Source organism: Mya arenaria, chromosome 1 (genome assembly GCF_026914265.1).
Source record: "Mya arenaria isolate MELC-2E11 chromosome 1, ASM2691426v1".
Taxonomy (NCBI): Eukaryota; Metazoa; Mollusca; class Bivalvia; order Myida; family Myidae; genus Mya; species Mya arenaria.
In genome coordinates, this window is record NC_069122.1 from 43,908,310 (window position 1) to 43,921,901 (window position 13,592).

The 13,592-nt window shown below is 35.3% G+C and overlaps 2 protein-coding genes across 2 annotated transcripts; one reads left to right on the forward strand and one right to left on the reverse strand.

The window, feature by feature from the left end:
* Positions 1–358: 358 nt before the first annotated feature.
* LOC128230318 (uncharacterized) lies at positions 359–7,289 on the forward strand. The gene is made up of 7 exons (XM_052942533.1): positions 359–642; positions 1,887–1,998; positions 2,792–2,925; positions 3,150–3,246; positions 4,649–4,752; positions 5,652–5,778; positions 7,166–7,289. Exons 1-7 carry the CDS (start codon positions 485–487, stop codon positions 7,220–7,222), a joined length of 789 nt encoding a protein of 262 aa, XP_052798493.1. The 5' UTR covers positions 359–484; the 3' UTR covers positions 7,223–7,289.
* A 687-nt stretch (positions 7,290–7,976) lies between these two features.
* Positions 7,977–13,329, reverse strand: LOC128230462 (collagen alpha-1(I) chain-like). Its single transcript, XM_052942775.1, has 5 exons — positions 13,104–13,329; positions 11,355–11,426; positions 10,165–10,299; positions 9,624–9,839; positions 7,977–9,110 (listed from the first exon to the last, which is right to left on the reverse strand). The coding sequence occupies exons 1-5, from the start codon at positions 13,324–13,326 to the stop codon at positions 8,146–8,148; spliced, it is 1,611 nt and encodes a 536-aa protein (XP_052798735.1). The 5' UTR covers positions 13,327–13,329; the 3' UTR covers positions 7,977–8,145.
* Positions 13,330–13,592: the final 263 nt, after the last annotated feature.

Sequence of the window (13,592 nt, forward strand, 5' to 3'; positions counted from 1 at the left end):
ATAAACAAAACAAAACAAAAAATGCTATCATAAATGAGTTACGTAAGTATGATTGAAGTCACCGATTTCAAACAATTGATAATTTATATATTAATTGCCACATATAAGAAAATAAAAGATATAGTAATATTAGCTTCTAACTATCTATTCAATCATTCCGATAATATATGTAAAATATGCGATGTTTTAATGGATCTTCATGAACTAAATAAAGCTTTAACTTAGTCAAAATAAACACTGTTTTGTGTATACGTATCAGTTTATCAAATTATACATGGACGTGATAACGTACATACATATTCAATTATCAGTTAACATGTACCCAAACTTAATAAATCATGTGCACTGATTAGGCTAATTCAGCCATTTTGTTTAACTCCCGGTGAATATAATTATTAACACATACAAACCGTTGATTATTGAAAACAATTAAACGATCGCAATAATTTAGATTTGTATATTACTTCTGGACATAACACTAACAATGAAACTGTTGGTACTTTTTATTGGATTGTTTTTGGTAGTTGAGACAGTTTCTGCTCAACAAGGAAACTGCCATACGATAGATTCATGCTCCTGTGTCTACGATGATGGATTGATAGTCAATTTGACATCACTGGCAAGAACAGATGGCCTGCCAAAGTAAGATTTTCGTTAAAAGTTTGTTATTTTTAAGAGTACTTGTAAGAAACGGTTTTATTTATTTGTAACTTAAAGAAGATTATTATTGAAATTTAACATTTACCTGGCATACTTGAAATATTCATTTGCAGTGTACTTTTAATGTTCAATAGAAGTATGTAAGAATAGTAGAGAAAGTGTAGGACGCATCCCTTCTAATAAGTTTTGTTTAACCATGGCCAACTTTTAGGAATTTGATGTTGGTAAGGGATAGTTAGGGTTAGTGTTAGTGTTGAATTCCCATTATTTTAATAATGCGAAAACATTTACCATATGACCTCCACCTATTGCGTCTTGGTTCAAATACTTCATTGGCCAAAAGCAAGGGCAGTAGCACATTTAATATCAACTTAAACATTTTTTGGCAACATTATATTCGAGTTGCCAAAAATAAAGTATCGTCTCCTCTCTCTCTTTCCTTAAGAAAGAGGAGGGTCGGGGTTTAATTTTTTTTGTTTGTTAAACTTGTTTCTGAATACAAATGTCTTTCTGTAAACTGGTGCAGTCAGTCTGGATTAAGTGTGTGTCAAGTCACTAGGTAGGACAAATGAATCCGTTGTTTGTTTCAGCAACAAGAAATTGACAAAATGTTTAAACAAGCTATGTCAATAAATGAATCAATTATTTTTATTATCAGCAACTAGAAATTAACAACGTTTTTAAAAAACTAGTGTCGTCAAATAAATCCATATTAGTTTAAGCCACAAGAAATCCACATCGTGTTTAGATAACAAATGTCAACAATTAAATCCTTTGTTAGTTTCAGCATCAAGAATCCCACAACGTGTTTAGATAACAAGTGTTAACAAATATAGTCATTGTTAGTTTTAGCAACAAAAACTCCTTAACGTGTTTAAACAACTAGTAAATAACTAATGTCAACAATTACTTTCGTTAATTGCAGCAAAAAACCCTCAAAACATTTTAAAAAACTAGTTTTAACAAATTAATCCATTGTTAGTTTCAGCAACAAGAAATTCATAACGTGTTTTAACTAATGTCAACAAATAATAGATTGTTAATTTCAGCAACAAGAACTCCACATCGTGTTTAACTAGTGGTAACAAATAGATCCATTGTTAGTTTCAGCAACAAGAACTCCACATCGTGTTTAACTAGTGGTAACAAATAGATCCATTCTTAATTTCAGCAACAAGAACTCCACATCGTGTTTAACTAGTGGTAACAAATAGATCCATTGTTAGTTTCAGCAACAAGACCGACAATGCAGGTAGTGGGGACACATACTCGTGGAACCCGTGCGTGCCTTTCTCCTACATAGGACCGAAAAATAACACCGAGTGTGAGGGTGTTGCGGTACTGTTTTAGTTGAATGATATTCGTTTAATAAAATGCTCCTTCTATACTGTACACATGATCTTATATCTGCGTACCAAGGTTTGAACAGAACTGCATGTTTTACGAATACACCTATCAACGTTTTACTTAACCGTGTGGCGGCTGACACACCCACGTGATGTAGACTTGCTCCTTTTATACTGTACACATGATCTTATATCTGCGTACCAAGGTTTGAACAGAACTGCATGTTTTACGAATACACCTATCAACGTTTTACTTAACCGTGTGGCGGCTGACACACCCACGTGATGTAGACTTATTGCAAGTCTGTTATCTAAACCCCAACAATTGGGCAGTTAAAGACTTTGAATCGGTAGTATTATAGATGCAAAACTTGAAGGGAAATCAAATTCCCGAAAAGGCGGTCTCATTGTGTCCGTAAGTTATCCTCCCGTGCAGACCATATAATTTTGCAAAAACATGCGTTCGCATTATGTCTATGTTTTGTTTGATATTTTATGTTTAAAACGTATGTTGTTCGAAATGCTGCCGTTGATGTCTTCAACATTTCTCCTCTTAAAAACAAAACAAACAACAAATCATTCATTAATTGCCCATTTTCAGTTAGATATTCTGGTTACGTAGTTAATTTACGTTATTTTGATTACTCGTTCTACACAATAAATGTGGATGTTCAAAAATGTGTACTATAACAGAGGTGGTTAGATGAGAGACACCATTGTGGTACACAGTTTATCTTAACACAACCAATATGAACATTACTTAACTTCCACATTTTTTCCATCAGGTGTGTATGATACGCCCAGGCTTTCCCAACCCGTTAATGTACGATCTAGGTAAACAGGATAGTGCCAATTTCAACGTTGACGAAAACGGAACACTGACCTTGACATACACTTCGGATCAAGGTGACTTCAAACGGTAACGTAAAACTTACAGCTATTTGCATTAATAGTAATTATTATATTTGAATTCAATTATAAATACATGACATATATTTGAAAAAGGCAGCGGTTGTTAATGTACATTAATAATCTCATCTGTTTCCTGATAATGATGACGATAACGACGACGACGACGACGAATATGACGATGAGGACGCTGGTGATGATAATAATGTTGATGATTGCTGTCTTTTATTGCAGCACAACGACTATAATACTTCAGTGTTTTGATAGCACCGTATTTGACTTCTTTGTAATTGATGGAGAACAAGACATCAACAACGTCACCATTGACTATGTAAGTATAATTAAAAAAAAAACGTCGTTGTTTATGCACAATTTTTAAGGCAAAACAAACAAGACAAAACGCTTCAGCATTGCTCAAAGTATCAACACACTAAGCCACTTAAAACATTACCCAGTCAACAGGCGCCAAATATCACATGGGTTATCGCCTTTGAACAGCCAAAGAAATAACGTAGAAATTCATTGGGAGATTGATTTGCGGGCGCCAAACTTCACACAACTTGCCTCGGCATTTAACAAATTCCACATTAACTTGGTCTTTAGATTTTTTTGAAAGCCAATCAGAATCGAGAATATTTTAATTTTTCCGTGCCTTCATTTTACTACGATCGATTCTGACGAATGCGCCAAATATAGTTTCGTAGAGTTCATTTCAGTCTGTCTATTTATCCACCACAGTTTATTTGCATAAATAGTGTCAGTAGTAAAAGTTAGCATATACTTGGCGTAGGCCAGTGTTTGTAAGTGTTCGGGCCAGTGACATTCGAAGATTTTTAATGTTTTCTGCTCATACATTTTCCGTACATCGATTTTGACGAACGCATCATCAAACATAAATTATGGAAGAGTCCAATTTTGATGTATAATCGACTAATATAACATTCAAGCACTCAAAGACTTAAATTACCGAATTTCATATTTTGCAGTAAAACCAAATGAACTATCGGTTTCTACCATTTATCAAATGAATGTTTGGCTTTGACCTTGTCATATTAAAAGGTCTATTTACCATTAAAGTATACCCCCCCCCCCCGGTTTTAATGGGCAGTGAACCCACGCCGGCGCAGTCTTGAACAGATAACAACTATTTTCTTTTACCGATCCTCCACATGGACTCAATCAACCATTCACGCTACAGTCTTTAGTTTCATCGAGTTAGTTACGCATTTCAAAGTTGTGGACTTCAATGACATAATTTGATCATACATCAACCTTTGTTGAACGGTTCCAGACGCTAGTAGTTTTTTAGTTTGAACACTCCTTATGATTTGTCACACGTTATTTTGTAATAAAAAACCGTAAAATACATTTAACAAACCATGATCGAGTCCCTTTCGACATTCATCGTAGTTTGAATATTGTGCTTGTTCCTGTAGTCTTCATTTCTACAGTTAAATCAGTTCGGTTAAACCAGTGATCCTTAATACAATCGAAACTCGCTATGTCGAACTCTGTTAGGTCGATGTTCTTTTATTTATATTTATATTACTCATACTGGGTCACATTGTAATGTTGTTATATTTTTAATAAGAATGATAATTGCGTGAGGGGAAGGATGCATATTGAATTACATTGTCTTGAAAAATTCCATCAGAAAACAAACAGCTGTACCGGAATGTCTTTAAGTTTATTATGCTTTCTTTCAAAATGTTTATGATTAAAATTTATTACAGAAAATGACACTGGCAAGCCAGTGGTCATGCGCATACGCTCCAAGTATAACTCCTGCGGAGACACCATCATCCGGTCTAAATGGTGGAGTCATCTTTGTCATTGTGTAAGTAAATATTAGCTTTGTCAATTTGTGTAAAATTATGAATTTCTTTATAGTATTAAAACTTTAATCTTTGAATAAATCAATGTAAACTGTCAATAAAATGAAATCCCTCATTCAATGCTAGGAGCCCAATATGTGTGAACTCAACTTTGTTACTGTAAATAGTTTAGCCAGTGTTAGTTGTCCCATAACTTCAAGCCATATGAAGTATTCCGTAAGTCAATGCAAGAGCTCCGCCCAAAAGCCTAAAGTATGAAGTAAATAAATAAATAGCAAATACAAGGACAAGCCCAGTAACCAAAATGGTACGATGACCAAATTTGAAAACTCATAGTCGAACATATACTGAACGAGATAATGTATTCAACTGCGCAGTCATAACATCCACTTAACACCAAACACATACCACACATGTATCGAAATATGTTGTTTAGCAAATGATGGGGCTACGACATTGGAACGGGCAATAAAACAAGAGCTCGGGGGGGGGGGTAAACTCGTTCATGAGTATTCAGCCGCACACTTGCTCCAACAATAATATATAATTCTTAAAAAATGTCTAATAAAAAGCCATCTTTTTGTAATTGCTTCTTGGTAGGTATTGGTTGCCTCATTGCAATGTTGCAAAATTGTTACTTTATTTATCCGTAAGTGAGTGAACGCCTGTAGCGCAGCAATATTTATAAGTGTTTATTTGTCAGTTGCTTTACAAGTGTAAAGCCATGTTTGTCATTTTGAATGTAAATGTTAGTTGCTACATAAGTTTAAGATAACACAGTGAAGATTACAGGAATAAGCATAGTAGCAAACTTCAATAGTCAACAACGTTCAAATTTGCATTTTAATAGAACGAGTGGGCTTAGATTATATTCTGATATCAAACTGTTAACGTGTTACAGAGTGTTCAGTCTGCTTGGCGCATACCTTATTTTCGGTGGGCTGTATCAGGCTCTGATTAATAAGGAATCTGGTATGCGGCTGTGTCCTAACCACCAGTTCTGGTGCGCCATTCCAAATGTTTTCAGGGTACGTATGTTTTTGGTATGTTGTGTAACTCAATGTATTAGGGAGTAATATATTTTTGATCCTGAAATAAAATGTCAATGAGTAAAAATGATAACTATGCTTGAAATTTGTATGAAGATGACCAACTTGATCAAGGCTAGGATAGCTTGAACGTTAAGTTACAATCCTTCAAGGAAAACAACGTGGTTCAAGTAAGACTTTTTTGAGTGCATTTACCGTTTGTGATGCAAACACTTTTGTTTTATGATCGGCTAAAACGTAAATCTGCTTACTCTCTATCATATTGAAACAATATGTCAAATCAAAATGTTTTGAAGATATGTTCTTGCCTATGGGTTTGGTTTTGTCTTACTTTCGTTTAGATTAAAACAGAAATTGGCATCTGGAGTTCGCACGGTGCTGTATAAGTATTCTGTGTTATCCAGGCTCGGTTTAATCTGAGTCTATTAAATAACAAACACGTTTCAGATACCATTTCAACAAATATTTTGAACTACTTTAATTTATTTCTTGCCAACATACGAATCATGTCTAATATTCGTTAAGTGTATATGGTTTGTCCCGGCACAGTGACCCTGTTTCTGGGTTAAACTTACCCAGCACCAATTTATCTAGAGGATAAACGTTCAGGCCACTTGATTAAGTTTGGACTCTCGTGTTTTATATTGTGACTTTATGAGATACTTCTAGACCAATAGTTATGTAGAATTTAAATGCGTTAATAGGGTCTTATTAGAGTTATCATAGTAAAACGCTGTTTACCAAAATGACACAGTCTTGAACTTGTCCGACTTAATGTCGAGACAAACATTCTGACCACGATTGTCATTACCTGTGACATCTAAAAGTACACAGTTGCTGTTTTGACCTTATGTCTTATGTATTGACCAGAATTAACTCTGTATCAAACTTTTGTCGACAATCAATCAATATCACTAGGCTAAATTGCGGCCTTTCAAGGAATGAAAGTTCACACGTCTCGACTGTCGTTAGAAGAAAAAAAAAACTCTAAACGAACACACTAATTAAGATGTGTCAAGTGGTTGTCATAGGCCAAAGATATTTAGTTCAATTTCGGCTTCATATAATAGTACTGGTTTTAATTTTTGAAACATCGGTGTGATTTATATCAATGGAAACAATAGGGACATATCCATTGCCAAATTTTACGATTACCCTGTTCAGAGGCAAATTGTTTAATGCATAGCATACATTTGAAGAGATTCACACACCGAACACAGATATCATCAAAAGAACCCCGATCAATACCTAAATGAATCTGCCTAACTTTAAGCCCCGAATAGTGCAATAAGTTTAGATAGTGTTCGAGTTTCTTTATAAAATTCCTTATTAGTAAGTATTGATACCTTTTTCTTCTGGTTTTTAGGGCAAGAAATCCAACGTGATCAACACCGACGGCGGTAACACATACGAGAGTATTTAATCTGACTGAATATTCAATCATTTAACTCACATGTTTTCATTCTTGGCTTTATCCTCTCGAACTTGGTCCAGTGTTGAGTAGTTCCAAGCAACGGCATGTCGCCATATTCATCAAATGATGTGACCAGACAACGGTTCAAACTACACCAGCTTTTGCAGCTTCCAGTAATGCAGAGCCAGTATTCACACAACTTCTTAAGTTTTTTTTTATATTTTATGTCATTTTCTAAGTTAAGTTTCTCGTTTTTCATATAATATGTCTGCATTTTTGCTTATAAATTACTTTATTCATTTACTTTATTTATACTACTCACTGTTTATGTTAAAAAATGTATAAACGTATTTTTGACAAAATCTTAAAAACATTATATGACTTAAGTTAGAAAATGCCTCAAAAGTCTTTATGAATACTGGCCCGAGTATTTTTTTCAAAGCTAAATAAACATCGAATGATCATGTATCACGAGTGTTCTTCTGACTTTGTTGTTTTATGAAATTAGTATTATATGTCACGTTTGAATAAAGTTATGTTAAAATACCATTTATGAGTGTTTGGATATGTAAGATGATTATTTTTTCACAAACGTTTATAATCATTTATACCTTATAAACTTTAGGTAAAAGAAATAGAAATATACAAATAATTATTATAATCTGTAGTTTCTGACTTCTTTTGTTTTCCTTAAATATTTCAATATTCCGTATTTAAAGGTAAAATGACCATGCAAGTGTATTGAATGTGTTTATTTCTCGTACTATTTATAATATAATATAATATAATATATGAATGTTTGTTAGATTAAAGCTACATGCACGTGAATGCAACTGTATCTTTTGTTATATGGTTAGTTGTATTTTGACAAAAATAAAAGAACATTAGTTTTAATATGCTTGATATCACACACTAAATAAGTGAACAGTACGTTAGCGAAAAACGTGACCATGAACATCCTTCTTTGAACTCTTTTTTGACCACTCTTCGGAATGTTCATCAGAATATTCCTCTGAACTATCTTCGTACATATCGGGTGCGATCGTTGTGGTCCCGTTGTTTAATTGATCTTCAAACATCTCAGGTGCAGGTGTCGTGGTCTCGTTGTTAAATAGATATTCAAACATCTCAGGTGCAGATGTCGTGGTCTCGTTGTTAAATTGATATTCAAACATCTCAGGTGCAGATGTCGTGGTCTCGTTGTTGAATTGATCTTCAAACATCTCAGGTGCAGATGTCGTGGTCTCGTTGTTGAATTGATCTTCAATCATTACCGGTGTAGATGTGATGGTTCCATTGTTAAATTGATCGTCAATCATATCGCCCTCCTCTTTCTTCAACAGTTTAATATACTCTTCCTCCGTCAAAATATCTCCATCTTCAGAATCGTAGCCCATATCTCGTACAAGATCTTCATCAGATATGTCAACACGGCTTTGACCTTGAACTTTTGTACCCAATGATGGTGGTCCATATATAAAAGGTGCCTTTCCAATCATAGGACCGGCTGCTACCGTAACTACTTGCGCACCGGGTGGGGGGTGCATGTATACCGGAAATGCCATCTTGCTTGACTTCCCGATGGCTTCAGCTGGTGGTCCACTTTCGAAGGAGCAATTTGATTGGCCATCATCCGTCTCTGAGCAGTTTACATCTTTAAAAGGATCGTAATCAAATGCAGCCGATGCAGCACCAAACATGGCGGCGTATGGGTCATACATGGGTCCTGGACTTCCAACATGTCCCCATTGTCCGATGTCTCCTTGTTCTCCTCTTTCACCATTTGGCCCCTTAAGACCCATTTCCCCTTCTGGTCCTTGAAAGCCAGATTCACCCATCGGACCAGCTTCTCCATAAAATCCCACGTCACCTGGAACGCCGGCGATTCCCTGGATGCCTTAGAAATAGACACGAGATAAATGTAAACAATACAACATTTATCTAGAGCTATACGTATGATACAAATGAGATAAACTTATTTTAATATTTTGATTTGATTAAGATTTGAACAAGCTCAGTGTTTCGCAAAATAACATTTATGATAGCCTACTAAGCCATTACAAGATTGTTATGCAATTGGCACCCATCCGATGTGTGATTAAACAAATACGTACAGTTAAAAGCTATAGCTATTGTATATAACTGAAATATGTTGTCATCATAAACAGCTGCTATATAGCACAGAAGTGTAAAATTTTGAACTAAAAAAAATAAGAAAGTTAGTCATTGTAACTAATTATATCCAATGGCAAAACTTAAGTAGTGGGGTATGTTACTTGCTACATATTTTAAATCTATATAAGGTACTCCTGAATCATTTGACATTTTTGGTTGCTTTCAGTCGGTTTTGATCCGGTTTAGATGTAACAATAAATTCTGTATACTACAAACATAATTTAATTAAGCATACCTGGCATCCCCCAGTCTCCAGTCATCCCCACATCACCTTTGATGCCTGGAGGCCCGGGCATACCAATAAAACCCACATGACCAAGATACCCAGGAGGGCCTCTAAAACCATGTTTGCCATTTACACCAGCCCAGCCTACGTCACCGATAATCCCAGGGATTCCGTCGTATCCAGGGAAACCTTTCTCACCTATCTCGCCCGGGAAGCCGACAAAACCTGTAAGTAATGAATACACACGAAATAAGATTGCACAATTATAAAAGAAAAACAATGAGGAAAGGAATAACTTCTATAATAATCGTTCCTGTGTCTGCTTTAAAGGCTATTATTTTGAGTGTTTCCATATACAAGGAATACTAAGGAAACATAACTTGAACACTTAACCGCATCGACATGTCAAGAACAAGAACAATTGGCCATCCAGAACTTCGTTGAACCTTTTTAGTTGATATAACTATTTATATACAGTTTTAGGTTGTAGTGGTATCATACATTCATAAAACTTTACTCAAGATTTAAAGTAACAAATCGGCTACAATACCTGGTGGTCCGGGCCAGCCAGGATGCCCGTATGGGCCTGGTGGGCCGCGTAAGCCTGGGTTTCCACTGGTGCCTTTGTGACCTTTCTGACCTCTAGACCCGATTCTGCCTGGTGTACCTTGGTGTCCAGGGATACCTGACGAGCACAAAATAGTCAGAGCTATCGATGATGCAGGATGGTTAAATTTAATTTAATGCACATATGATGATTGAAGTCCGCGAGCACATACTATTTAACGAAATTTAATGCACATATGACGATGGAAGACCGCGAGTACATCATATTTAGCGAAACTTTATGCACATATGATGATGAAAGTCCGCGAGTACATCAAATTTAATGAAACTTTATGCGCATATAATGATGAAAATCCACGAGTACATCATTTTTAACGAAATTTAATGCGCATTATGACGATGGAAGATCGCGAGCACATCATATTCAACGAAATGCACAAATGATGATGGAACACCGCGAGTGCATCATATCTAACGAAATTTAATGCACATATGATGATGGACGACCGCGAGTACATCATATTTAACGAAACTTAATGCACATATGATGATGGAATACCGCGAGTACATCATATTTAGCGAAACTTTATGCACATATGATGATGAAAGACCGCGATTACATCATATTTGGCGAAACTTAATGCACATAGTATGATGAAATACCGCGAGTACATCGTATTTAGCGAAATCTTAATGCACATATGATGATGGAATACCGCGAGTACATCATATTTAGCGAAACTTAATGCACATAGGATGATGAAATACCGCGAGTACATCATATTTAGCGAAACCTTAATGCACATATGATGATGAAAGACGCGAGTACATCATATATAGCGAATCTTAATGCACATATGATGATGAAATACCACGAGTCATCATATTTAGCGAAACTTAATGCACATATGATGATGAAATACCGTGAGTACATCATATTTAACGAAACTTAATGCACGTAGGATGATGGAATACCGCGAGTACATAATATTTAATGAAACTTAATGCGCATATGATGATGAAAGACCCCGAGTGTATCATACTTAACGAAACTTAATGCACATATGATAATGGTAGACTTTAGGATACATTGAAATCAGTGAGCTATATAAAAACGTTTTATTGATATTATTGTATTTGATAGTTGGGTTCCTCTAAAACAGTAGTTTTTACCTGGGGGGCCCGGCTTGCCAACAAAAAGTCCAAGTCTATGATCAACTACCCCTCTCTTACGTCGGCTAAGAACTGAAAAAGTGAAGCAAAAGTTATTCGAATGGTAGATTAATCTGATTTAAAACCATAGCCTATTTCGCTCTACCGTTAACTGTTCAGTGCGCCTCCCTCAAATGTATTGGTAAATAAAAAAAACAACATAAAGCATTAACTACTAAAAGTAAATCCTGGATGGGAGGTCCTCCGCGTGGAAGCACTAACTCCTTTCAAAATAAAAAAAGTCTTGATTTGATAGATACTGTTCATTGCCATTAACTAAATATAGAGCATCGCCAATGCCACCTAGCATCGGCCTTTAAAACGGTAATCATTATGATAAGGATCTCGTAGGACAAATACATAAATAACTGCACTACGGACCAGGTTCCAAGTAAGGATTTTTTTACATAGCACTTAACCCAAGTTGTAGTAGAATGAAAAACACATTCTTGACGAGAGAGCGGTCAATAGAACACAATCATATTAATTTATGGTGGTGTTGTTTTAAAACGATCGACACAATGATGTAGCTTTCTTTTTTACAGTTTTGGAAGGTGCGCGTTATCCAATCTTGAATTTGTGTGCAAGTATCTGATTGAATGTAATTTTCTGTTCATTATATCAATTCTAATACACACTCCATATGCCCGCCTCCCTTTAACCATTGCTTCACAAACATACAGCAGTATAACGCACTGGGCATTAAAATTCCGTTTCATTATCTCATTAACCGGTTGATTTATAGTCAACGAGAATGTAGTTTTTGTTGTTAATTGCAGACATGAACAACGAACGCTCCACCTCACATACGCAAGCAACATATGTGCGCACAATTGTACCTTGAACATATCTTAAACGCTTGATCTAAATAAATTATCATAAAAATCGATAAAAAAAGAGAATTGTCGAAAACTGACATAAATTTGGTATCGATGTGTACAATGCATTGAAACTTACTAACTAAAGTACCGCATAGTTTACAATTAATTTATTTCGCACCTAGTAGAATTCATTTCTTATGCTTGATTTGCTAGTCGATGTTATCACGTGATATTACCAAGTTAGGTATATAGCTTAAATATTCCAACCGTTTAGGGTAAGCCTTCGTAGCACAATGGATACAATACTGGACCGCAATTTCGGCGACACCGGTTCGAACCCGGTCTCCGACCCGATTGTTTTTTTACATTTTGGTATGTTTTTAACAATTATGAAATCTAATAGTGAAACATTTTATTAAATAATTGTCCTGAGATTCGTTACAGAAAAAAAATTGGTGCCAATCTTGTGTATAGTCCCTTTAATATCAGTGCACGAACATGCACTTCATATGTCATTGTTCGCATCACGTATAAATAGAATAAAAGCAATATTTTCTAGAAAGAGCAAGCACACTTTGGAACAGTTCTCTTTTTTGTAACCATGACAGTTTAAATAAAAAATACGATATAATTACTTTTAATTCCGGTAAAACTAGTTAAACGCAGGTTTGTCGCAAAACGACTTTACTTAAGGTAAGAATAAATAATTGCTCTAGTGTCATTTTTTCGCCATTGTCAAAGTATTGTTTTCTTCAAACCGAGGCTTCTGTGTTAATTACTAAGATTTCGTTTCATGTTTTGCTTCAAAAGGATCTCACTTTCATAACTGATTGTAAGATATGCTGTACAATTGATACAAGAAAGCAAAAAAAAAACTATAACGTCCTACCTTCTTCTTTATTCCGTTTTACTTCCACCATATGTTGTTCTAGTGTTTCTATTTTCAGTTTCCATTCCTGAATCTCATGCTCTTCTTCCGATAGTTTTTCCACTAAAGCTGCAATCTTTGCTTCAAACCCTGTCGATACTGCATTTTCGATATTCAATGAAAGACTCCCGCATAAATAAAACGAAAACAAATAAACGGCTAACGACACACTACATATATCCATACTGAGTGCTTGTATTTTGACTGAAGAAAACGAGCAAACTAATTTGCGGAAATAAATAAGTCGGTTTAATTTATATTAGAATTCGGTTAGCTATGTCAGATGTTTTATAAATTGATCCAGATACGAAAAAATGCTTTGATGTGGTCTTTACGGCGAGGCGATCGGTATCTTAGGGAACTAATTCGATGTGAATCTGTGAGGAATTATCCCATTCTTAAATTGAGCGAATGTGGAAATTTAACTTTGAAGTTGTGTTGTTTTAACCT